The sequence below is a fragment of the Urocampus carinirostris genome, chromosome 6, assembly GCF_059441175.1.
Source record: "Urocampus carinirostris isolate Australia breed hairy pipefish chromosome 6, RoL_Ucar_1.0, whole genome shotgun sequence".
Classification (NCBI taxonomy): Eukaryota; Metazoa; Chordata; class Actinopteri; order Syngnathiformes; family Syngnathidae; genus Urocampus; species Urocampus carinirostris.
Window position 1 is genome coordinate 7,934,626 of NC_142354.1, and position 26,440 is coordinate 7,961,065.

General features: G+C 40.5%; 1 protein-coding gene across 6 annotated transcripts in view; it reads left to right on the plus strand.

Moving 5' to 3' along the window:
- Positions 1-60: 60 nt before the first annotated feature.
- cadpsa (Ca2+-dependent activator protein for secretion a) overlaps positions 61-26,440 on the plus strand; it is a 164,950-nt gene continuing 138,570 nt past the window's right edge. For all 6 annotated transcript variants that reach the window (XM_088337707.1, XM_088337708.1, XM_088337710.1 and 3 more), the window contains exons 1-5: positions 61-816; positions 9,263-9,376; positions 11,904-12,236; positions 21,017-21,097; positions 26,179-26,415. In XM_088337707.1, the coding sequence (XP_088193833.1) occupies positions 493-816; positions 9,263-9,376; positions 11,904-12,236; positions 21,017-21,097; positions 26,179-26,415 (1,089 nt within the window). In that variant the 5' untranslated portion in view covers positions 61-492. The remainder of the gene's footprint in view (positions 817-9,262; positions 9,377-11,903; positions 12,237-21,016; positions 21,098-26,178; positions 26,416-26,440) is intronic.

The window sequence follows — 26,440 nt, forward strand, 5'->3', positions numbered from 1 at the left end:
ATCCGTGGCGCTCCCTCCCCGCCGCGCGTGCGCGCCCTCTTCCGCCTGGCGCCTCCTTTTCCGCGCACGCGATATCATCAGGTGGCCGTGGCGTTGCGCGTGCTCGCTGCCACAGTAGCTTTTTCCCTTTTACCAGACTAATTGAAATTTCATTTTGGATTGATTCTTTTAATTCTCTTTTCGTTCTTTCGTTCCCTCTCTCCTGCGCACTCGCATGCCATTGAAGCCTCGAAGAGCGTAAAAAAACGCTTCGAGAAAAGTCAGGTTAGCTAGGTTTGTTTTTTAGTTTTTTTGGGGGTGTCAAATATTTCTTTTTCAGTTTTATCATTTTATACAAGTATCTATTTTCGCCTCCGCGGGGGTTGACCCCCCCTCCCCTACTAAAACGGTAGTGGAGTTGTAGCCTAGCTTGAAAACAGGTGTCGCCTTCAAGAAGAGAAAAAAAAGAAGAAGCTCGGTTGGGTTCCTCCAGTCCATTCCTTGTCGGACAAAATGTTGGACCCGTCTTCCAGTGAGGAGGAAGGAGACGAGGTGAAAACCACCGCGGCGGTTCCGAAGAACCCCAAAGGAGGGCGGCCGCCTCCGAACCGAGATGCCGCCGACGTCGTCGACGGGGACGGCGGTGGTCGAAGCGGCCGAAGCTCCAGCCCCTGTCCGTCTTTGTCCAGCGACAAGGAGAAGGAGGACGTGGACAAGATGCAAAGGGACGAGGAGGAGAGGAAGAAGCGACTTCAGCTTTACGTTTTCGTCATGAGGTGCATCGCGCATCCCTTCAATGCCAAGCAGCCCACCGACATGGCCAGGAGGCAACAAAAGGTAACAAAACATGGAAGGATCGAAGGAAACAAGACTGTTGCGTCAACAGGTGCCTTTTGAATATAAAAATCTGGGATACATCTTCTCTCGTTAGGTTTCGGACATCTTAATTGTAGCACTTTTCCAATGAAAACTGTGAAACATTTCAGCTTTGGAAAGAAAGCAGAGTGAATAGTGATGAGAAAACAGGAGTAGAAGTAACTCGATGATGATACATACCTGTCAAGCTCCAGGGCTCCATGCCCTTACAAACTGTCGTATTTTCCCTTACAAAATATTCTTACACCATATTTTATTTTTCAAACGTGTTTATTTATGTAGTTTAACATGTTATATAGTACATGTGTTAATTGTTCCAAATAAAGTCGCTCAGTGGTGGGGTTCCAAGGTTATGTATTGCCCAGCCTATTGATTTCGATTTTAGTCCATTAATGGACGTTCCTTGGAAGAAGAATAAGGAGCATCAACACAACTGTTGCTTCACCACGGATTTAAAAATAAAAAGCAGCAGCAGCAGCAATTTGCCAGGTTCTAAACTAGCAAAAATTGTCTTACGGACATTGAAATTGGGCTGAATCTGATTCGGGTCAGATTTAGACCAAAAAAGAGACATCTAAAATCGTACCAAGTCCACCATATTAGGTCCACTCTTGTTTTAAACCACATAATTTGTTCCTAATTTTGTCGCTCAGTAATGCAGTTCCAAAAAGTTCCCGATATTGGGTTATGTATTGACCGTCCTATTGGGTACAAATCCAGTCTTTTGAACAAAAATAAAGAACAACTGCACAACTGTTGCTTCACCATTTGGACTGTATTTTAACTGTCCTTTTCCGGTTTCACTATTTTCATCCTAGAGTTAAGAAAAAAATCACTATCCTCCTCCCCTTCCCCCTGTCTCCTTTCCCCCAACATTATGCGCTCCGTAGGCGAACCCTAAGGGTAAAAGTAAGACAAAAGCAGAGGGGTGCGGTGAAAAAAAATATCTATACTGGCTCTTTGAACCCACTTGGGCATTATTAACATCTACTTAATGGAAGAAATATTTCATTTTAAGGACACCCCAAGCTATGCACTCCACCGTAAACCCATTCCTTTCCCTTTTAAATATGCCTTTCTTATATTTCACTGTTCAACCAAGATGTCTTTTGGACGTCTTTTTAACTAGTTTGTGCTGGAACATAAAAACCCTATGGTAATTGAATATATTTGATAATTGAGGAAGTACAGAGGCGTGCATGCCACTGTCCATCAGCTTAATTCTTTTTGACAACGTACATCGAAGAAAAGACTGTTTTCCATCAAGGGGTTAAGTGGATCTTCATCACAAACCTGTCAAATTAGGAATTAGCATTTGGTGACTACACTACACAATCGGCTTGTATGTGTATTTTTTTCTCTCGTGCCAAGTAGGGCAATTGGGGGTTAAATCGGTTGTCAAGGGAACAGGGGGACGTATAATTCATTTTTCTTAGTCCAAGCGAACGGGTGGCTATCGAGAGAACAGGTGAGAGGCGCCAGATAAGAGAGGCAAAACGTGCATTCCTGTTCTTGCCTGCCGTTAAAGTAACTCTATGAATGAAGCACAGGCGCTTGCTTGTCGTGTCATTTCTTTTCATGCCGCAACTGGAGAAGCTGATTCTGTGAACAGAAAATACCATCTTGTAAGTGTTTTACTTTTTAGAAAATAAATCCGAATCTGATATTATACAGAAACAAAACCATGAAATTGACTAGGATCTTCAGAATTCAAAAATGTAAAAGCTACAGAAACACAGGCTCGTTGATGCATCCCTGCTAAATCATGTTGAGACACTGAACGGATCTAAATTATCGCAACATGAAAGTGCAAGATACAGTTTTACAGAACAAATCATGAAAGTAGGACAACGAGGAAATGTTGGAATAACAACTAGCTATAACTATCAAACACAAAAGAAGGAAAACACAGGGAACATACTCACAAGTGAATAGGTCTACATAATATTCCAACACTCTCAGCTCTAACGGAACAAAACATAAAAGTAAGACATGATGTTCTGGAATAACAGGATGTTCTGGAATAACTAGCTCTAACTGTACAAAATATGAAAAAAGAGGAAACGGACACTATACAGCTAGATAGAAATACATAATATTCCAACACTAGTCAGCTCTTATCAGATCAAACATAAAAGTAAGACAATTGGGTGAATATTGGAATTCCAACTGTACAAAACACACAAGGTAGGGGATCCAGGGAACATACTTACACATGGACAGAACTACATAGTATTCCATCACCAACCAGCTCAAATAGAACAAAACATATAAGACAACAGGGGATATTTTGCAATCACAACTAGCTTTAACTGTACAAAACACGTAAAATGGGGACACAGATACTATACATGTAAGTTAAAACTGCATAATATTCCAACGAGAGGTAAGATCTTGGCCTCGGACCCAAATTTGGCCCGAATCATTAAGTCATTAAGGCTTCTCTCGACATTTTTATTTTTGTTTTTTATTTTCTTGGAGGATCTGCACAGCATACACTTACTTTTACTCAGGCAATTTTTCGGATGACTACTTTTTACTTTTACTTGAGTGATATTATTCCAAAGTAACTGTACTTGAGTAACACACGCTGCACCTCAGCATCGCGCGTACTTCGGGGCCGAAGTCCATACTTGATTTGAGGGGGCGACCCCGAAGCTGTGTCTCCACGCTGCATTTCGGCGCCGTGCGTACTTTATCCGAAGAAGGCGTTTGGGTGCCGAAATGTGGGCTTGTGTCCTATTTCATCAGGAGGGACGAAAGCATGACCAACTTGGGTGCCGAGGTGCCCAACTTGTTTGGGTGTTTGGGCATTTGGGTTGGCCATGGTTCCAAAATTTGGTGTAATTTTTTTGCTACTTTTTCCCTTTTTTACTTTCTTTGTTTTTGTGTATGTGTTTGTCTTGCTGTAGGTCACCCCTCTCGAGGGATATGACCAGGGTAGATAGATAGATCTTACCTCTAATTCCATCATCAGCCAGCTCTAACACATAAAAGTAAGACAATGGGTGAAATGTTGGAATAACAACTAGCTCTAACTATACAAAACACAAAAGAAAGAGGAACCAGGGAACAGAAATACAAAATATTCCAACACCAACTAGCGCTAATAGAATTTATTTTAAAGTAATACAACGGGGTATTATGCAAAAACAACAAGCTCTTATTGCCAGTAATACATCGGTGCCAGTAAAAAAATGTTTTTATTGGCTGCTGGTGTTGTAGAATAGAAACTTGCATTTGTAGAATAGCTTTGCATACATTTGTTCAGGAGACTTGCTGACATGTAGAAAGACTTGCTTACAGTTGGGAGAAATGTTGCTTACATTTCGGGAAGGTCTCGGCGGACGAATTAGTATGAACAATCCTCCTTAAGGGAGGACAAGAGATAACGGCAAAGGGCAAACTCACCCAAACTTAAAAACACTTCCAAATAAGGACGGAACCCTGTGCATGCCACGTGAAAGGGACGGGCTGCACCGTTTACACATGCTGTGTTGAAACTATTAAGACCCACGCATATCTGAGATTCTCTGAGTTTTGTCGTGTTGAGATTGTTGCAACAATAAACAAGAGCTCCCTCTCACGCCATTGATTCCTGCATTCTCTGTGAACGCGTATGAGACGAATTCTCGATCATCATCATCTTCTTCAACACTGGCTATAAGAAAAGCGATTCAGAATAAGTTTAGTTTTGATGAAATGCAAGCTAATACTATTTTCCTCACAGCCAAAACGTTTTTAATAATGTATTAATTTTATTTACTATTAGTTGTACATTTCTCACAGGATTGAGTAGTAAGGTAACTAAATCATGGCCTGGGAGTCTTCTCAGTGGGTGGAGCCCGGGGAAAGAAAAAAAAAACCCTCTTGAGCGTCTCCGTCTGTGGTAACAATTTATGTTGTGTGCATAATTCATGAGGACAGCATGTAAGCCGCTAATGATGAAAGGCTTGCCAGTCGCCCGCTGTGTTTTTACTCCAGCGCATGACACTCGCACGACACTCGCACGACACTCGCACGACACGCTCCTCTCACACATCCGCGAGCAGAGCGTAATTATAGGCCGGGTGAGTCATCCCAGCCTCCATTGAGACTGATACTCATCCACCGGGCCGTCGGACAATTAGCATCTCCCGTGCAAACCGCCATTACGGAAATTGCCGATACATCAGCCTTTGGAAGAGATGAGAAATCAATATGATTGCATTCATTTGTACATTTTGTTGTTTTGTTAGTTCGTCTGTGTTGGGATCTTTTTTTTTTTTTTTTTTAAACAAATGATTGCCCGATACAGTAGATATGGTTTTCCGTGCTTTGCTATGTATGCAGTGAGCAATGTGATAACTTGCTTCAGTGGTGGTGTTTTTAGCTGAGACAATGGTTTTCAGAGTCTGTGTTTGTTGGCCGTACCTGGACACAGCGCGTTTTATTGTCTCCACCTTGTCTGTCTCCTCCTTGAATTCATGTTCATGTTTCGTCTCGTAATGACGTTTAACACTTCTTGTCCGAGGTACAACGCTCTCGAGGCAGAATGCACAAACAGCACAGTAATTTTATATCCATCCATTTTCTGCGGCGCTTATCCTCAGTAGGGTCGCGGGGTTGCTGGAGCCCATCCCAGCTATCTTTGGGCAGTGGGCAGGGGACACCCTGAACTGCTTGGCAGCCAGTCGCAGGGCACACAGAGAATTCACTCGCTCATTCACACCTAGGGACAAGTTGGACATGCGTGCTTTTAGAATGTGGGAGGAAACAAGAGTGCCCGAAGGAAGCCCATGCAGGCACAGGGAGAACATGCAAACTCCACACAGAAAGGATAGTATTTGAACCAATGTCCTCAGTACTGTGCCGCAGACACGCGAAGCAATGAGCCGCCGTGCTGCCTGGGTTCACTCTGTAAAGAAAGAATAAATAATTGGGTTATCAGCTGCTAAAATGTGTTTACATATTGTGGGACACCCTGTATTTGTCCCAATTGTTGATTAGCCCAACTTGGTAATGGAAAAGATGCGTGTGCCATCTTTTGTATTTCTTGATAATTGCAAGCACCCTTTTAATGGTCATCATGTTTTTGCTAGTCCCTTTAGCATAGCTGCAAGCCTTGGGACCAATAGCTAAACGGTCAGGTTTGTTACAGGAGATTCCTCACTGGTCGAAGAGAGGGGAAGCGAGTGTTTTGAGTGGGGGTTCAGCCATTAGATTTAATGGTGCTGTGACACAAACCAATAGCTTCTTACTTAACGTCAAGCGAGAGGCATATAAACTTGAGAGGCATATAAACTTGCACAGTCTGACGTGCAAAAACCAGTTTGTACGTTTTTGCAAAATAATTTGTGGGAAAATACCGTCAAGAGGGGCTGAAAATACATGGTATTCCACACAGTTTGGTCAGAATGTCGTAAGGCGTGTTATACTTTATTATGGTAAGCATAGCTTTGGAGCATTTCTTTTGGCTCAAATGTAGAGAAATTTTATTTAAATTACGTTTTCTTTTCACAAATGAGTTTTCTGAACAATGGGTCTACTAGTGCTGGCTGGTCTCAAGTATTTTGACAGATCCTTTAAGATCTTCATTAAATCACACACCACTTAACAAGGGTAGTGAATATGATGACAAAAAGTCATTCTTGCAAGTTTAACTAAACCTCAATTAATGCTAGTCTTTGGATAAAACCCCAACTATTACATTTGGGACAGAAATCCGTTTTGATAGCTCAGCATTCGAGACTTTCTTGGTGGCAAGTGCTTTCCCCCTTAACCCCTTCCCAGATGTAAGCCTTGTTTCCAATGACAGCTCTTTCCCTGATGAGTCCTCTTTCAATCCCATCTCCTTCTGTAGATGTTGTAATCCGGGATTACTCAACCATTTGTTGTTATGTCACCATCGGCACCAGGACGGGGCAAGCCCACTCGAGCGATCCCGTTTGACGGATATTCCCGGCAGCTGCTCCAGTTCCAATCGATCGACATTGCCACTGAGCGATCACGCTGATCTCAAAGAGAGAAACAAAATCCACTCAATGAGTTGAGGCGCAGTGTGTTTGGTTTCGTGATTGAATTTGAGAATTGTTTTTATGTTATTAGATAACATTTGTTCTTTTCAAAATCCCAAATGCTTAAAATGTAGTAGTACATCATTGGTATAATTGATTGAGTATTGGTTTGCGAGGATTTTAAAGCTCTGTAAGACATCTTAGCTACTCAAACACAAGCTCGACGACGCAACCCTGATACGCCGTGTTTAAACACCAAATCTATATGAACAAAACTTGTAAAAAGAAGCCACAGGATTTGTTGGAACATAATATGTCTGTTGTTGAACGAAAAATAAAAGGAAGAAGACAGAAGGAACACATGTGTAAAAAATTACATTATGTTCCAACACCAAACCAGCTTTAACGGAACAAAACATAAAAGGAAGACGTCAATATTCCCACCTTGTGGAAGACACAACACAGTGCCATGAAATATAATGTGACACACTAATGGGATCTAACTGAACAAAAATAAAACAGGAAGACAAACTCTTTTGCACGGGAACAAAAAAGAAAGTAGGACGACACAAGATGTGACGGAATACCACCTTGTTTTAACTGAATAAAAAAACATAGAGGGGATCCAGGGAACATATTCGCCCGCAGATAGAAGAACTCTATCATGTTTCCACAAAAAAAGTGTTAACAAAAGAAAACATGAAAGTAAGCAACATCTGGAAGCATCCCAACACATGGAGAGAACGAAAACGCAAGTGTGGTGATGATGAAACCATGAAATATGAAAGGCAGTATATGTTTTAACATAAACTAGCTCTAACTAAACAAAACATGAAACTAAGGCAACGGGACCGATCCGAACAAAGTATAAAACAAAGAGGCCACAATGAACACACGCGTGGATAGAACCACTACATAAAGTTTTAACATTAACCTGCTCTAATGGAACAAAATATGAATAAAAGCAACACCAGAAGCATCCCCACACATGGATTGACAAATAACTATAGTGCCATGACGACAAGGCCATGGAATCCAAGCCATTCCTATTGGCTGTACCTGAAAAAAAAAATGAAGGAAAGGCTGAGTATCTTGGAACCCAAACTACCCCTAACTGAACAAAACATGAAGGTATGACAATTAGTTATAATTTAACAAAATACTTAAGGAGAGGTTTCCCAACTTTTGAGAAAGTTGGGGCAGATTTGGAAAGATGAACATGTGTGAGATCACTGTTCAGCCTGGCATTCTTTGAAGAATCTTAAATAAATTCACCCTCCTTGAATGGTTTGCAGTACTTTGCGATCAGCGTCGCAACCTCGTAGCTCACCTTTGTAGCATTTTCATTTGACGGGATCTCATGAAGAAGCGCAGCTGTGCCGTTCAAACAGCTTCCAGTTGCTTCAAGTTTAGACGGCGGAGTTTCCAGTTTGCTTTCTGTAGTCGGCATGTTTCGTCTGGCATAGCTTCTTGATATTCTATTCTTTGAAAACAACTGCAGTCTCTTTGCAAAATAGGCAGAGCTTTTTCAGATTTAGGCGAAAAGAATACTCCAATTTCCACTTTCCCTCACAGTCATCTTTCCTTTTTTAATTTACAGTCGCCATGTTGGAAATGGGGTGGGCTAAAATTCTCACAAGGTGGCCTAGGGGCTACTGCCATCATCTGGGGAAATGGTGTTTTTTCTTTGTTTTTTTTTCAGTAATTACGTTTATTTTTCTATACATGTATTTTATACTGGGGTGAATATTTTATCACTGCCCCATATTAACTGTAACTGGCCCCCAGGCTGGAGTTTGGACACGCCTGCGCTAGAGGAAAAACCGCAGGGAACATGCTCCTGCGTGGATAGAACCCCTACATAATGTTCTGACATCAATCAGCTCTAACAACTAAACATGAAAGAAAGACAACACATGAAACAAGCACAACGTGGACAGAACAATCACAAGAGTGTCATGAGTTGTGTTTTTTTCACTCTTTCGCTTTCTAGTTGATACGTGCAGCGAGGGTTGGTTCTAGAAGCCAATCCTAAAAAGTAATCCGTTCGACGTTCGAGTCCCGGACGACGGTGTCGACGACTCGGCGTACCCGTTCCGTTCCGTATGACGCTGATGATATTCCGCTGGATTAAGAGTGTAAGACAGATGGTTCCTCTGTCGCTGTCAACTTTGACCCCCATTAAGGAAGCTGTAATCACACAGGACTTCTTCGGTGGTGGTCGCCATGGCAACGGTTGCCAGGGCTCGGGGCGTAAACCGACCGCTGCCTCCAGTCTCTGTGGCGGGAGTCTTATCTGCCATTTTTATTTATTTATTTAGACCGAATAAAACGTGCTGTGTTGTCGCCTTTAAATCTGTGCTTCTGATGTGACAATATCCTTTGTTTTTGTTTTTTTTCTTATGTTTTAGATCAATAAGCAGCAGCTGCAGACGGTTAAAGAGCGTTTCCAGGCTTTCCTGAATGGGGAAACGCAGATTGTAGCGGACGAAGCCTTCATTAATGCCGTGCAGAGCTACTACGAGGTGACATCTGATTTTTTTAAAGCGACAGTGTCTATAATACATCGACCCCGAGTAGGGTTAAACACTATTGATTCAAATGATAAGCATAAACACACGCGCAGGAAATTGTTTAGTTGAGAACTGTGTAAGGAAATGACACAACGTGAAGAAGCTGACATGTTTGGCTACTACGGAAGCCCAAATGAGGATTTTGCTAAGCTACCTTATCCCGATAGATCTTACACCAGCCACCCAACTTTCACAGCTGAGCCCCAAATATGATGGTCGCCAAGTCCCGTCATTCGAGTCAAGTAGTGTTTTTTTGTGACACCCTTCATCACAAAAAGTCTCAAAAAACTACAGACTATTATTACACCATTCCCTGAACAAAAACCTGCGTGAGGTAAAGGAAAAACTCAAACATACCAGCCTGTGGAAAGAAACCTTGAGAAGGGAGCCACACACGAGGTAAAGGAAAAACTCAAACATACCAGCCTGTGGAAAGAAACCTTGAGAAGGGGGCCACACATGAGGTAAAGGAAAAATTAATTTGATTTATCTTTGGTATTATGATATTTGAGCTGGTACAGTGGAGTTAAAAATTGTCCTGATCGCCGATTGGTTACAGCCATGCAACTTAGCGAGGGTAGCGTTCTTTTCTTGATTAAAAACAAGCTTTTTTTCCATGATTGTTTTTTTTCCCTTTAGCATCATTGCAAGCCCGAATTAATAAATACAGTACAAAAAAATTCTACTATCACACAGTCTCAGAAAGTAAGAGAAATATAAAAAAAATAAACAACATGATCGAATAAGATGATATACAATAAAAGTGTTGACATACTACTGTGTGTTGGAAGCCATCCTGAAAAAGTTGTTTTTAGCCTGGATGTTATGATATCACCACAAAGTTTAGTATTCAACAAAAATGAAAGCCATAAATGATGCAATGCGTATTGTACAATGTGATACTCAAAACTTAAAAACAAAATAATCCTTCCCAGGTGATTTGGGATCTAGTATCAGTATTGTCACACAAACACCGCTGTACACTGAAAAACCATGGCAAGCAGATGTTGAAGGTGCTGTATATGAGTCAAATCAGGAGGCATCTCCTACTAGTAACCATGAAAACCAGTACAGTTTCGTGTGGGGGAACAAACCACATGTTAGCCACTCTGTTGCCGGCTATATCTCACCACTTGCTGACATTTTCATTGTTAGCTGCTCTTTGTAAGTAAGGCTTGCTTTTGTAATTCATTTACTATTTTTTTTTAGCAGCTTTTCCCACTGAAGTTAGGCACTCAGTTCCCCATGATTGCTATTGGCAGCTGCGCTTGCAATTTTTATCGGGTATGTTAGCAGCTTTGTCTGCTAGCTGCTACAGGTAGATGTTTGGTCGTAGGCTATGACTTGCCGCTTGCTGCTTTGTTATTATTAGCTCTTCCATTTAAATAAAGCTTGCTCTTACAATCTTTTAGAGAGTTTTTTAAAGTTGTCCTCTGGGCTGTATAATATCGCTCGCAGCTAGCTGCTATTTTTGTTAGCTCTTCCGTGTAATCTTTTGCTGGCTTTCTTAACAGCTTCTTCCTTCAGCTGCTAAAGTTATCCACCTGGGTGGAGGCTGTGGCTCGCTGAAAGCTGCTATTGTTATTCTTGGCTGTTCTGTATGAATACATTTGCTACTGGCCTTTTTAGTAGAGTTAGCTACCTGCCACAGCTATGACCAACTTCAGCTAACTCACCTTTTCAGTCGCTTTGGGTGTGTACAGCTTGCTTGTTATTTTATTGTTGCTGGCAGGGATTAACAACCTGTTGCTAGCTTAAATTGTTGGAATTTAATTATCAAAATGTACCGTTTACCAAATAGTTCGAATTAGTTATCTGACTCCATTAACCAAACACAACCTACATTCCTTCAACAATCATGCGTGTTCGTTTATTGAGAGAAATAAACGACCAGAAAAGTCTTTCACACGAGAGTGGAATTATTTTCCCTAACAGAAGAACTAAGTGCACTCTCTCGGAGACTGCCGAAGTGACGTTGGAGTGTGTTTAAAGCCTTCTTCCCTTATTGGCCCACGTCTCCCCGCAAGATGGCGTCTTGGCTCCTCCCATGAGCGTGCCAAGGAATTGTTTGTGCCCAACGATCTCACAACACAGCGCCTTGATGTCTGGCTTCCCAAAACAACGTCGCCTGTCGTCCTGCGTCAGCAAATCCACGAGTCCTGTTGTCAAAATTCCCTATACAAAATATGCATTTCAAACAGCCTACCCTGACCTTGTACATTGAATTAAAGCCCACTCAGTGAAAATATCCATTGCATTAAACTGAGTCAATCGTATAAAATCTTTTAAAATTCATCCTGGTTCTTTTGAGAAAATCTGGAAGTATGCTTCCAAATTTTGCAAAGCGATGTTCTTCGGGCATCCACAGTGTGCCTTCTTCTATTGCACAAACATGCACTCCATTACAAGCCACAACAACCTGTAGAGGTGAATCCTTACACACTATCACTTGAAATTTCAACCTGCCGTCCTCTTGCAGGTGTTCCTAAAAAGCGACAGAGTGTCCCGAATGGTCCAGAGCGGCGGCTGCTCAGCCAGCGACTCCCGGGAAGTTTTCAAGAAGCACATCGAGAAGCGAGTGCGTAGCCTCCCTGAAATCGACGGTCTTAGCAAGGAGACTGTGCTGAGCTCCTGGATCGCCAAGTTCGATACTATTTACCGAGGCGAGGAAGACCCCAGGAAACAACAGCAAAGGATGACGGCCAGCGCCGCCTCCGAACTCATCCTCAGCAAGGATCAACTTTATGAGATGTTTCAACAGATTTTGGGCATCAAGAAGTTTGAGCACCAACTTCTATATAACGCATGCCAGGTATGTGTTCACTGTCCATTAGATATAGACTCTTTCATCAAATGTTTGTCCGTCTCACCATTTATTAGTGGGTTTGTTAACCATATGATTCTAGAAAACATCAATTTTTAAATAAGGATCGGCAGATATGTTTTTTTGAGGGACAATACAGATACCGACTATTAGCACAGCGTACAGGGAGTGCAGTTGGCTGTGTTTTACGGAAACGTGGCTCACGTCTAGCATCCCGGACGCTACCCGGAGCTACCCGGGTTCAGCGCTGTGAGGACAGACAGACACAAAAGCCCGCGGGAAGTGGAGAGGAGGCGGACTCGCTATCTACGTGAACACGAGGTGGTGTAACCCTGGGCACAAAGATTTCCATCTGCTGCAGGGACGTCGAACTTTTGGCCTAGCGTGTGACGTCATCCACTCCGTTGTTGCTAAACTACAAACACAGCACCCAGAGGCCATCCTGTTAATCCGTTAATAATCAACACAGGGATACTGCTGGAAGTGTGAATTTTCCAATGTGGATAATTAAAGTATCTATCTAGCCATCTATCTAGCTATTTTTCTATCTTTATCTATCTCTATCTATCTATCTAGACATCCATCTAGACATCTATCTATCTAGTTTTAAGAGGAGGCCGATATCTGATATTTGCCATAAGAGCTTAAAAATTGGCGTAAGAAATATTTGATAATGCAAAAATAAACAAAGAATATTTGCATCACGGTTGCCATGGCGCCCAATTGGCCCCGCTCATGTGTCACGGTTGCCATGGCGCCCAATTGGCCTTGCCCGGGTGGCGCCAGCTGCTGCTTGTTGACGGATTGTCTCCCTAACAGTATTTAATCTCTGTCCAGTCAGTCCCCTTTTGTCGGTCCATCTGCGAATCTCTGTTTTTACACGGTAAACCCTTTTTGCCTGTCCTGTTTTTTGCTCCTGTTAGTATCCCTGTCTCATGTTTTTGCTCTTCTTTCCCGGCTACTGACCCGTTTTTTCCGTTCCCGCCACGGAAGTCCCACTTCCGCGTCTGAGCAACCTACTCCCTGCGATCTCCGGATCGTGTGTGAGCTCCTTTCCTTTCTTCCCAATAAAACTGTGAGAAACGTTACGTGAGTGGGTCCTGTCTCTGTCCTAGTTTTTACACGGCAAGCCCTTTTTCGCCCGTCCTGTATTTTTGTTCTTGTTTTTCTCCCTCTACGATCTGTTTTGATCTCGACCACGTCTGTTCTCTCGCCCCGAATAACGATCCATTTTTTATCTCGACCACGGCTACTCTCCTTTCCTGGTTTTTCGACTTTTTTCCGTTCCCGACACCGCCATCGCTCGCCACGGAAGTCCCACTTCCGCGTCTAAATAACCTACTCCCCGCGACCAACAATCTCCGGATCGTGTGTGCGCTCCTTTATCTCCCTAATAAAACTGTCAGTAACGTTACGCAAGTGGGTCCTGTCTCCTGTTCTGGTCCTGTCAATTTGTTAGAATTCAAATGAAGCTCAAATAGTTCCGTGAAACCTTTTACAGTATTAAATTAAAATTTAAACACTACTAGCAAGCCTAATTTTTTACCTAAACAATAAATAAATAAAAAAATGTCAATACAACCAACATGACCTACTTAAATTAATTTAAAACAAAAAGAGAATCAAAATTTTCAAAGAGGTTGCAAATTGAAAAGTGTGGGCACTTCGGTTTTAGAGCCAGATTGACGAATTAATCTTACCGTAACGGTTAGTCACTCACCCTTCCACTTTATCGTGCTTTCAATGCTTTTTCTCAATCACAAACGCACACACCTGATTGACAAACTCATGTTATGATAAGAGATAATATATCAGTCTCCATCTGAACGTGCTTCCCTAATACAAGTAACTGCACTATTTTACGCTACCTCTTAATCACATGCACGCGTTTCTACAAGGGACATTCAATAAACTCAATTTTTTTTTAGGCGGTCTTGACTTACAGGCATGTCAGGAGTTAGCATAGCTGCTGTTGTTTACTCCGCTCTAACGTTATTCTTCGGAGTGTAGCGTGTTTGACCGAAGGCAGAAGAGGGGGAGAGAAATGCTCTGCTGTATCTGAGCCTAAATAATTGGACTGTCAAATAGATAGAAATGCTGATACCGATATCTGTCAAATTCCCAATTATCATTGTGGCCTGCTTGATAATTGGTTAATCTTTAATTTTAAATCCTGTTTAGTCTAAAAGGACTGTACTACAAAAAAATAGGTCAAAAATAGCCCAATTTGGGTCAAGCAAGGACTGATCCTTGACTTGGTTTAACTCCTGGGTTCTTGTAGAACAACAACAAAAATAAACCCAATGATTTATTGAAAAAACAATCATGTTGTTTGTTTATAAGAATAATTTAAAACATTGTGGTTGTGATGTTTAAAACTGTCAAGACCAGAACGGAATCAGGACCCAATTGCGTGACGTTTACCAAGTTTTATTGAAAGGAAGAGGAAGGGCTGCGCCCACGATCCGGTGTTCGCTGGATGCGGGAAGCAAGTTGCTCTCGCACTCGGGGATTGTGATCCAAACTGGGAAGTGGATCTTCCGTAGCGAGTAATGGCGGTGTCAGGGATGGAAAAATGGATCGGTAGTCGGGACAGGGAGAGCAAAAACGTGGTCGGGGTCGTAAGCGAGTCGTAAGCCAGGAAAGAAGAGTAGACGTGGTCGGGGACGAAAATAGGTCGAAAGCCGGGGCGGGAGAGCAGACGTGGTCGGGATTGAATCAGGTCATAACCGGAGACAAACGGGAGCAAAAGAGGGACAGGCGGCAGTCGGGGTCAAAAAAAAGGCTTGCCTTGTAAAAAACAGAGGTTCGTTGACGGACTGAACACAGGGGAGTGACAGTATTGGGTTTAAATAGGGACAGGGAGCCAATCAGAGCCCGCAGCGGTTGGCGCCAAAGGAGCGGGGACAGGTAAATCACATCAGTAATATGACAAAAAAATCTCACCCAAAAGTGGGTTATTCCTTTTAATAATGGTTGTTTTGTACAAAAAAATATGTATTTTGTAATAACACAAAACTGATATTTTTTTATCAAAATATAGTAAATAATGGGTTGTATTGTTCAAAAGAAATAACTATAAATTGGATTTTTTTCAGGTTTTTACAAAATAGCCTTAGTGTGTGCTTTGAAAAATAAATACGTAAATAAATAATGGGTTGTTTTGCACGTTATTATGACCTATGTTTTTTAATTATTCTTAAATACATTTCGGAAGGTTTGTTATTTTAAACAACCTTTTTTTTTAAAGGCCCCAATTTATGTGTTGTGTTTCTAAACCGTGACCCATGGTCGTGTTACACAAGTGTATGCAATTTTGGTGGGGCAACACTAAGAAGAAAACATATTTTTTGCAGTTGTTTGTACAAAACAATGATGTGTTTTAGTATTATCATTTGTATTTAGATTGTGTTTTGATTAGCCTTTAATGGCCATGAATTACTCTGTGCCAAAAACGTCTTTAGCCTTTTTTTGTCAGAAAATGAGTTAAGTAGCCGAGTTGGCTATTATTAAATACCTTAAATTGTGTAGAGCAATACTAAAAATTCCTTCCTTGTGAGATTTTTCAGAGTCGACGCTAAATGTGGTAAACGCTCCCACATAAGCAAACGAAGGGGATCCCCTTAGTGGATTTCTTAAGAGCGGCAGAGCGTTGCCCATTAGATACGGGTGTAAACATTATTAATGAGGCCCAGCAAGACGTTTGAGAGCTCTTCTGGGCAATACAAGTCCTTGGTCCTTGTTTTCTGTGTTTACTGCGCTGGAAGACCTAAAACATACGTTATAATTGTACAAATAAGGCGTGCAAGAGCATGAAGAACACCCAATTTTGGATGTTTAGCAAATACAAGGCCACTTATTTGATTTGATATACAGTATTGCTAATGTTGCCGAGCCTGCTTCGCTTTATTATTACCGTACACTCGGCTGGCTTTTATCTGAGGTTGCTATGGTTACTGTACACAGAGGCGAGCGCTCTTTCCTGTTTTTCCAGCCGAAGATCGGACGCTGGTGGGTGAGCTCGGAGAGAATTCATCAAGGATGCCCATGACAAATGATAAGACGGCTGCTTTGTGAGCGAGAGGTGTCCAACCGACTATCATCAAAGTCAAAACTGAAATACTGTCATGAGGTCAAACAAATACATTAAGTAGGGATGCACCATTACAGTCCTTTCCTACTGATAACTGATAAAATCCTACTGCTGGAGACCGATAATGAAACCCATAACGTTTCTTTTCTTTTTTTTTTTTTTTTCACTTGTCGGCCGGGAGAGGGATGGGCGTCACCAGGCTGTACTTGCCCAAGACACACCACACAATGTTAGTGTTTAAGGGATCCACGTGCATACACTCATGCTATATAGCAGTGTTTTTCAACAAGTGTGCCATGAGACCTTGTCTAGTAGAGGTGGTACGATATGCTCTGGTCACGATTCGATTGTATCACGATACTAAAGTGCCAATTCGATGTATATCACAATTCTCGATAATTGCCATTCGATTCAATTGACAATTTCGAACTGATTTTTTTTCCTCTTAAAAAAAAAGCAACAAACAAAAACAAGGACCTAATATATTGTTTTGCTTTCAAACTGAAAATTAAAGAATACAATTTATATAGTAAAAATATACTACTACCATAATATCTTAACACAAAAAGCCTACCACAGAAATACTACACAGTAATAATACAAAAACTGCTAGATAAAGACAACCAAACTACTACTATGGAAATGCTACAAAAATACGACTGATATATTGAAACAATACTAATATGGCAATACTTCAAAAATACTTCTGCAGAAATACAACCAAAAATACCACTATGGAAATACGACAAAAACACGACGGATATACTACGATGGAAACACTTTGAAAATTCTACAAAAATACATTCAAAAATACCACTACTACAATACAAAAATACTACTACAGAAATATTACAACAGAAATACAACTAAAAACAGCTACAGTAATATTCCAAAAATACTAAACAAATACTATGGAAATACGACTATGGAAATACTATAACGATCCTACAGATATACTAAAACAGTACTACTGTAGAAACACTTATGACGTCACATAAACTGATTACAGAAAGAATTGTCAATTTTAAAAATCACTGGGGAAAAAAATAAAATCACATTATATGCATAAATCTGCCTCAGGAAATTGTCCAAAATTGGCTTAGCAAAAAAGCATGCAATTATTCAATAGATTTGCTTTTTTACAATGAGTAACCTGTAACAGCAACATTCACTCACATCATTATGTGGCAGCAGATTACAATTTTTTTTTATTTTCATATATTATCTGCTCACAAGGCAGCACAGTATATCTTATAATTTATTTTGTTTGATAAAGATGTCCAGGACTGCCCCGAAGGAATAATAATCTAAATCAAATGAACAAAAAACCTTGCACATAATTTTACCGAATTTAATTATTATTTTCTTATTTTGCCAAATAAAAGATTTAACGTTGTAAATAAAAAAACAATCCACAGGCGGATCATTTTTTGTTCTTTTTAAGTATTTATTTTTCTAGAAAAATTCGATATAAATGTAGAAAAACTAACATCAAGTTAAAAATCGTAAATAAAATAAATTTTAACCAAAATAAATACGTCGAGTTACCTCCTGATAAGAAATACGTTATACTTTCAATTTAGGCTTTGAAAATATACATGAGAGATTATTTTAACGAAAAATAGTCTACCTCGGCTCAAAAAAGTTTGAAAAACACGGGTTCTACTGGAGGTCCACCAGCACCAGTTTTCAGTCTCAAATTCAATATGTTTTGAAGGGAAAAACCTGTACATTATTTGAAATTTTTTCTGTTGCATGTTGGTAAGCAGACCCCTACCCCAAAAAAACAGCCTGATTGCCGCCAGAGGTTATGGGATCCATAAACTGTGAATATGACAACTTTATAGTTTAGTAGACACTCAAAATATTAAAGAGAAAAGACATCAAACAATTTTGAGTTTGCAAGCAGAACAGGAGAGGACTGTACAAAAACCCTCGAGATGCAAAAATCTTAACCTGTTCTAGGTCCTTCTTCACGTCCTTTTCTTTTATTAAATCTCCTAGGTTATTACTAAAAGCAGATCAGCTCTAAAGGGTCTATTAATCAAAGATTAGCAACATGATTGACCAGTAGTCATAATTATGTATAAAGCGCATAATAGTCCCAAAAAAAAAAAAAAAACAATGAGCCAAAAATAATACAGAACGTTGCGTAATGATAGTCAAAATAAAGAAGAAACTTGGCCTTCTAAGCAAACTTCTTGGCAGGTGTCACGCCCTAAATCACAAAAAGTCTCAAAGGACTGTATAGACTACAGACTATTATTACACCATCCCCTGATCTAAAACCTATGTGTGGGAAAGGAAAAACTCAAAAATACCAAAAACAGAACTACATTCTTGATTGTAAACGAGTAGAATAACAACCAAATCTGAACAAACAATAAAAGATCTTTAGAAAAAAAACACTTACAGTAAGATACAATTTCTATAAAAGTAGTATTTAAGAGATTAGAGCTTGACTTTATCAATCGTCAATCAATCTATCAATAGTTATTTGTTTGTCAATAATGACCATTGTTATGAGCACCAGGTATTGCAGAAAGTCCATATGTATATAAGTGTGGTCATAATATGTGAAAATACATCACTTTCAACAGCTGGTACTGTCACGGTTGCCATGGCACCCAATTAGCCCCGCCTGTGTGTCATGGTTGCCATGGCACTCAATTGGTTCCGCCCATGTGGTGCCAGCTGCAGCTTGTTGACAGATCTGCTCCCTGTCAGTATTTAAACTCTGTCTTGTCAGTCCCCTTTTGTCGGTCCGTCTGCGAATCTCTGGTTTTACACGATAAGCCCTTTTCGCCTGTCCTGTTTTTTGCTCCTGTTAGTATCCCGTCTCAATCAATTGATCTCGACCACGTCTGTTCTCCCGCCCCGAATAGCGATCCGTTTTTTGATCTCGAACACGTCTACTCTCCTCTCCTGGCTTTTGACTTGGCCCAATTCCGATCACGTTTTTACTCTTCCTTGCTTAAATCACTTCCATATTTTTAATAATTGTCTCACTGACCCGTTTTTTCCGTTCCCGAAACCGCCATCGCTCGCCACGGAAGTCCCACTTCCGCGTTTGAGCAACCTACTCCCCGCGACCCGCGATCCCTGAATTGTGTGTGCGCTCCTTTCCCTTCTTCCCAATAAAACTGTGAGAAATGTTGCGTTAGTGGGTCCTGTCTCGGTTCTGGTCATGACAGGTACAAGGGCTCCAAGACTTCAGATTACACGGCTGGGCCAAGAAGAATGATAAAGTATTGATCATTCAAGTCATCAAGTGGCATCATCTTAGCCGTGACTATCAGGTCAATAACTGTGACCTCATATTTGGCTGTTCGATAATTATTAGCCCCATAAGTTGGTGCATCCCTAATATTGATTATTGTATAAGAAACATCTTGCAGTGAGAAGCTTTTGGCCCGCTAGATTGACACTGATTGTTTTCCAAGATTTCGCTCTATGGTTTACTTGTGATTTCGGTCCTGTGCAGTTCTTCTGAAGATAATTTTAAATAAAGGGCGAGGCAAGAGGCCTTAAGAGCATGGATAGATTTCCATGACATCCGAAAGATTCTTGGCCAGCCTCTGAGAGCGACATATGGACAGGGTTCTTACGGGTGCTTGAAATCCTTGAAAACACTTGAATTTTTAATGTTGCGTCTTCAAGGATTGAAAAGTGCTTGAATTTTGGGTGAAGCGTTAGAAACGCTTAAAATTGCTTAAAAACTATGCCGACAGGGCTCTCTGTTGACTTCCTTTCCATTTCTTCTTCCCTCGTGAATAATGGCAGCTGGCATTAGTTTTTATAGCATTGTCCTTTGAAGCGTCATCTACCCCTACGGGTCGCGCCCAAGAAGACTGGTGCAGCCTCTGCCTAAACAGGGCTCTATAAAATGTTTAAAAGTCCAAGGATTACATAGATAGATAGATGGATGTATAGATAGATAGATAGATTCAGATTCAGATCTACTTTATTGTCATTCTAGTACACGTGTATACAGAACGAAATGTCGATACATCTGACCCGCACAGTTTCCTTGAATGTACAGATATAAATAAAATGTTGTATTGAGTACTAATAATATACTAAATAATTATGGCTATGTACAGTATTTTACAGTAGTGCAAAGAGTGCAAGAGAAGCAGCTAACCAGATGTGCAAAATGGGCAGTCAGGTAAACAAGTCAGGTAAACAGTAACAATAACACTGTAGTATGAGTAGTGCAGATGTCTAGATAGATAGATGTCTAGATAGATACTTCATTCATCCCTGTAGGGAAATTCACACTTCTAGCAGTATCCTTGTGTTGAAAAATAAAATAATAAAATAAAAGATATAGAATATAGAAATACCCAATATAATGTGTTGATATAGAGTATTTCAATAGTGCTACGGAAAATACAGACTCATAAGAATAGGGTAAAATGCAAAAGTGGGGGTGGGGTTTAATGCGGGCTTTTATTCCCCGGGTGGAGTTAAAGAGCCTCATGGCATGAGGAAAAAATGATCTCCTCAGTCTGTCCGTGGAACAAGACTGTGACACCATGTGTCAAATAAAAAAGAAAATGAATATTAAAATAAGTCTCTAAGTCACAGTTGACTAAAAATCTTTACAATGTTATGCCTCTCACTGTTTGACTGTACTCGGGATTCATTTTGACTTCATTTTTTCCCCCTTTAGCTGGACAACCCCGACGAGCAGGCGGCACAGATCCGAAGAGAGCTGGACGGTCGTTTGCAAATGGCAGATCAGATCACTCGTGTAAGCAAACCCGAAGGAAGGTTCTCATTGTCCTTAGCGTGTTTGATAAACGGTGATGTCTGTCCAAATGCTATTACTGCAAAACAAAATCATTCTGTTTGTGGCTTACGTCCCTCACTTCCTCAGGACTATGAAAATTGTTTTTATATTCATAAAATCGGAAAACTAAAGGCCAAATTCTCTAATCAAAATTGAGCATTTTTCATCGCTGTCATCTTTTATACAGTATGCCCTCCAGAACGACATAAATCTTTATGGTGGGGATATAAAACTATGCTAATGCATTTGGAAGAGTTGCTTCCCCAGATAAAAACATTAAAATTAAAAATGCATATGATAAGTATGGGCAGCAGGTGGTTAGCGCGTGTGCGGCACAGTTCTGAGGTCATGCCTGCTGTGTGGAGTTTGCATGTTCCCCCTGTGCTTGCGTGGGTTTCCTCCGGACACTCCGGTTTCCTCCCACATTCCAAAAACATGCATGTCAGGTTAATTGGCCGGTCCAAATTTTCCCCCGTTGTTAATGAGCGAGTGAGTTATCTGTATCTGTGTGCCCTGTGATTGGCTGGCAACCAGTTCAGGGTGTCCTCTGCCCACTGCCCGTGGATGGCTGGTATGGTCTCCAGCACCCTGCGACCCTACTGAGGATAAGCGGTGCAGATAATGGATGGATGGATAATTATAAGTACTACTTACACGTAATATACCTGTGTATGATTGAGAACATTATAAATATGTATGTAAATGAAAATGAAATGTTGCTTCCATTTGAGGTAAACATTTTCACCCTTCCATTTGTGAGGATGGTCATGCTCTTAGAAGATTTCCTTGCTTAAATCACTTCCATATTTTTAATAATTGTCTCAATTGTCCGTTATTTACTGCCATGAAACTTAGAGAGAGTAGCCTTCTTCATGCTTTTGACAATGGTTATATTGTGTTTGCTTCTCCCTTTATAGCATCACTGCAACCCTGGACACTCACAGCGAATACATACAAAAAATACAGTATTGTATCACACTATTGTCTCAATACATATTCTGAACTTAATGAAAGAGAAAGACATTGTGGAAGGAAGTTTAGTCAATGACATATATGTATTTCAATGATCCGAACTAACAGCAGAGCATCATTTTATATGATGTGGACCAATAGCTGACAAGGATCTTAGAGATATCACTCATATGCAAAATTATTTTGTCAAGTTATGTTCATTTGTATAGCCCTTTATCACAAGGAGTCTCAAAGGGCTGCACTTACTAAAGATGATTGCAAACTACAGACTACTATTACACGATCCCCTGATCTAAAACCTACATGAGGGCAAGGAAAATCTCAAAACCTCAACATGAGGTAAATTAAGAAACGTTGAGAAGGGACCGCACATGAAGCTCATTACAGTAATGCGGTTTCAATTTTCATCATGCATTGTGTTCTGCATTCTGATCGGCTAAACAGTCCCCCGACCCCTTTTCTGCCTGTGTCTGCTTGTATATCAATGACATTGCGGAGTTGTACACGTATGTAAATCAGCTTGACGAACCTAAGTGTGTATGCGCAATTCTTTTTCCAAGTTTTCCTAAAAGCCATCTTGTCAACAAAATTACCCGTAAAAGCACCAAAATGTAAATGAAGATGCTTTCTATCCCCAGCAAAGTTTTGCTTCTCCACCCGTCAAACTTGTTCTGGAGACACGGCTCTTTGGCGCTCCCTAGTGGCTCCCTGGCACTTTTCCCAAAATGTTTGATAATGGAAAAATACGAGTAAGAGCGCTATTATATTGACAAATCTTAACAAGGGGTCCACTGTATGAGGCACTTTGGACTATAAGGTGCATGAAACTAAAACTACCAAAAGGATTACATGAAGATAACCTTATTTCATAGAACAAACATTATAAATTCTTATGAAATTTCATTCATATGTAACCGCGGTGTACGTGTCCCACCAAAGATCCACATTCACGCTGGACTGGATGATGAGGTTTTTATTATTACAGTTTCTGCAAATGGATGAGTCACACATTAGCTTTTCTGCTGGCTTTGATCTCTTTGATCTCATTGCAGTTCTCTCTGGTAAGACTGCCAACAAATCATTTCAAAGAGCTTTCTTTTCACTTTACATAAAATACATTTTAGAATATCACAATACATTTTTACATCTTTACATTTTAACAAGATACTTTTGACAAGAGATTGTATAGTGGATTTTTAACGTTTACAATGGATTCAACATATTTTTCTTTCGTCTGAATTTTAACCAACATCATCCTTTTTTAATTTAAATGATAAAATAGAATTAAAAACAATGAGTATAAAAACGGGTACAAGTTACCTGCAAATGGATGAGTCACAACATTGGCTTTTCTGCTGGCTTTGATCTCTTTGATCTCTACAAGGGGAATTCATAATTTAGTAAAACAGAAACAAAACGAAAATAAACCTAAACAGCTTGACAATATCAATCACATTACTGTGCATGTCAGCTGTGGTTATAATGTTTAAAATTAACTTCTTTTGTGGAGCACCAAAAGATGCGTCTTACCATTGCAGTTCTCTCTGGTAAGACTGCCAACAAACCCCGCCTTCCGGTCACATGTCAGAAGCCAAAACCAAACCCCACCCCATACCAGCAGATGGCACTGTTGGACTCATCATTGCAGGACATTTACCAAAAACTATACACATATTTCAGCAGGAATTTCAATAAAACAAAGGTTATCACTACAGCCGTTACACATATATAAAAACTACAGTTTTACCGGCACTTCATTTTAATGATTCATTTATATACTGTATTTTCCGTTGTAAAAGGAACACCAGATTATGAAGCACACTTTTGAATTTTTGAAAACTGTTTGTATTTTATGTGCACCCTATAGTCTAGAAAATACAGTAAGTCAAGTCATGTTAAATTGTACAGTACAGCCTTTTAGCACAAGGAGTCTCAAAGGGCTGCACAGACCACAGATTATTGCAAACTATTGACTATTAAATGTTTTGTTTCATTGCTTTTGTCCAGAAAGCTCATTTATTCAACTCTAAAAGAATATATTTGCTGATTTTGGACTTTAGTACAAACAAAACAAGCCTTTGTGTCATAAGGCCATTTAAAAGTTGAAGAATACGACAGCCTGCCGTCTAGTGGCATTGTAGGGAATAGCAAGAACAAGTGCATGTGGAGGAACATTAATACGTTCAAAGCGTCTTTCAGGACACGCAAGGTTGCTGTACACAGACTATCAAACAATATGGATTCAAATTGAGTTCTTTAGTGACATACTTGTCAACATACACGTTTCCTTCATATTTTATACGTTATTGTAATTATTATCAAATTGTGTATGCCATGTAACAATTTTGTACAGAATAAAAAAAAAAAACGGGATTTGTGTTTTGTGAGACCAATCATCTTACCCATTTCGGTTCTAATCCCGAACGTCTCAGTCACTGGTAGGAGACGACGACGTCATCATAGATTGCTAATGTTGTCGCGGTATTCCACATTGTGTTTCTTGCTTTGAGTAAATAGGAGCCGTGTTGTGTTTGTAAGGTTTATTATCGTTTAAGGGAAATAGCAATTACGAATAAGAGGTGCATTATGCTGAGGTTGACCGGTACAATGACTTGCAAAACTATTTGGCCCCCTTGAACTTTGTGACCTTTTGCTACATTTCAGACTTCAAACATAAAGATATAAAACTGTCATTTCTTGTGAAGCATCAACAATAAGTGGGACACAATCACGAAGTGGTTTTGACCCAATCTGGGGTGTGCCCCAGATTCACATACTTTATTGGATAATTTAAACTTTTTTAACAGATAAAAAACTAAAAAATCGGTGTGCAAAATGATTCAGCCCCTTTACTTTCAGTGCAGCAAACTGTCCAGAAGTGCATTGAGGATCTCTGAATGATTCAATGTTGATCTATATGACTATCGATGATAAATGGAATCCGCCTGTGTGTAATCAAGTTTCTGTATAAATCCACCTGCACTGTGATGGTCTAAACACAGAGAGCATCATGAAGAACAAAGGACACACCAGGCAGGTCCGAGATACTGTTGTGGAGAAGTTTAAAGCTGGATTTGGATACAGAAAGATTTCCCAAGCATTAAACATCCCAAGGAGCACTATGCAAGCAATAATATTGAAACGGAAGGAGTATCAGAGCACTAATCTACCAAGATCGGGCCGTCCCCCTAAACTTTCAGCTCATACAAGGAGAAAACGTATCAGAGATGCAGCCAAGAGGCCCATGATCACTCTGGATGAACTGCAGAGTTCTACAGCTGAGGTGGGAGAATCTGTCCGTAGGACAACAATCAGTCGTATACTGCACAAATCTGGCCTTAATGGAAGAGTGGCAAGAAGGAAGCAATTTCTTCAATATATCCATAAAAAGTGTTGTTTAAAGTTTGCCACAAGCCACCTGGGAGAAATTGATGGGTGGATGAATAGAGCCAAATTCAGGACCATTCTGGAAGAAAACCTCATGGAGTTCGCAAAAGACCTGAGACTGGGACTGAGATTTGTCTTCCAACAAGACAATGATCCAAAACATAAAGCAAAAGCTACAATGGAATGGTTCACCAAAAAACATATCAAGGTGTGAGAATGGCCAAGTCAAAGTCTAGACCTCAATCCAATTGAGACACTGTGGAAAGAACTGAAAACTGCTGTTCCATCCAACCTCACTGAGCTGGAGCTGTTTTGCAAGGAGGAATAGGCCAAAATATCAGTTTCTTGATGTGCAAAACTGATAGAGACATACCCCGAGCGACTTGCGGCTGTCAATCGCAGCAAAAGGTGGCGCTACAAAGTATTAACTCAATGGGGCTGAATTATTTTGCACACTCACTTTTTCCTTTTTCATTTGTTAAAAAGGTTTGAAATATCCAATAAAGTGTGTTCCACTTTATGATTGTGTCCCACCTATTATTGATGCTTCACAAGAAATTAGTTTTATATATTGATGTTTGAAGTCTGAAATGTGGCAGAAGGTCACAAAGTTCAAGGGGGCCAAATAGTTTCGCAAGCCACGGTATGGAGAGACTAGCTAAACAAGGCGCTTTCTCCTGCAGCTAGGTGGCAGGTTCCCCCGCTTCGCTTCCAGGGACATGGAAGCCATGTTCATCGATGAGCTGCGTTCCTCCGTCAACCTTCTGATGGCCAACCTGGAGAGCATGCCTGTTTCCAAAGGAGGAGAATTCAAGCTGCAGAAGCTCAAACGAGGCCACAACGCCTCCATCATGGACATGGGCCAGGAGGACGAAAACACGCTTTCCAAATCGGACGTGGTGCTGTCCTTCACTTTGGAGGTAGGAGGACTGGAGAGGTACCTTG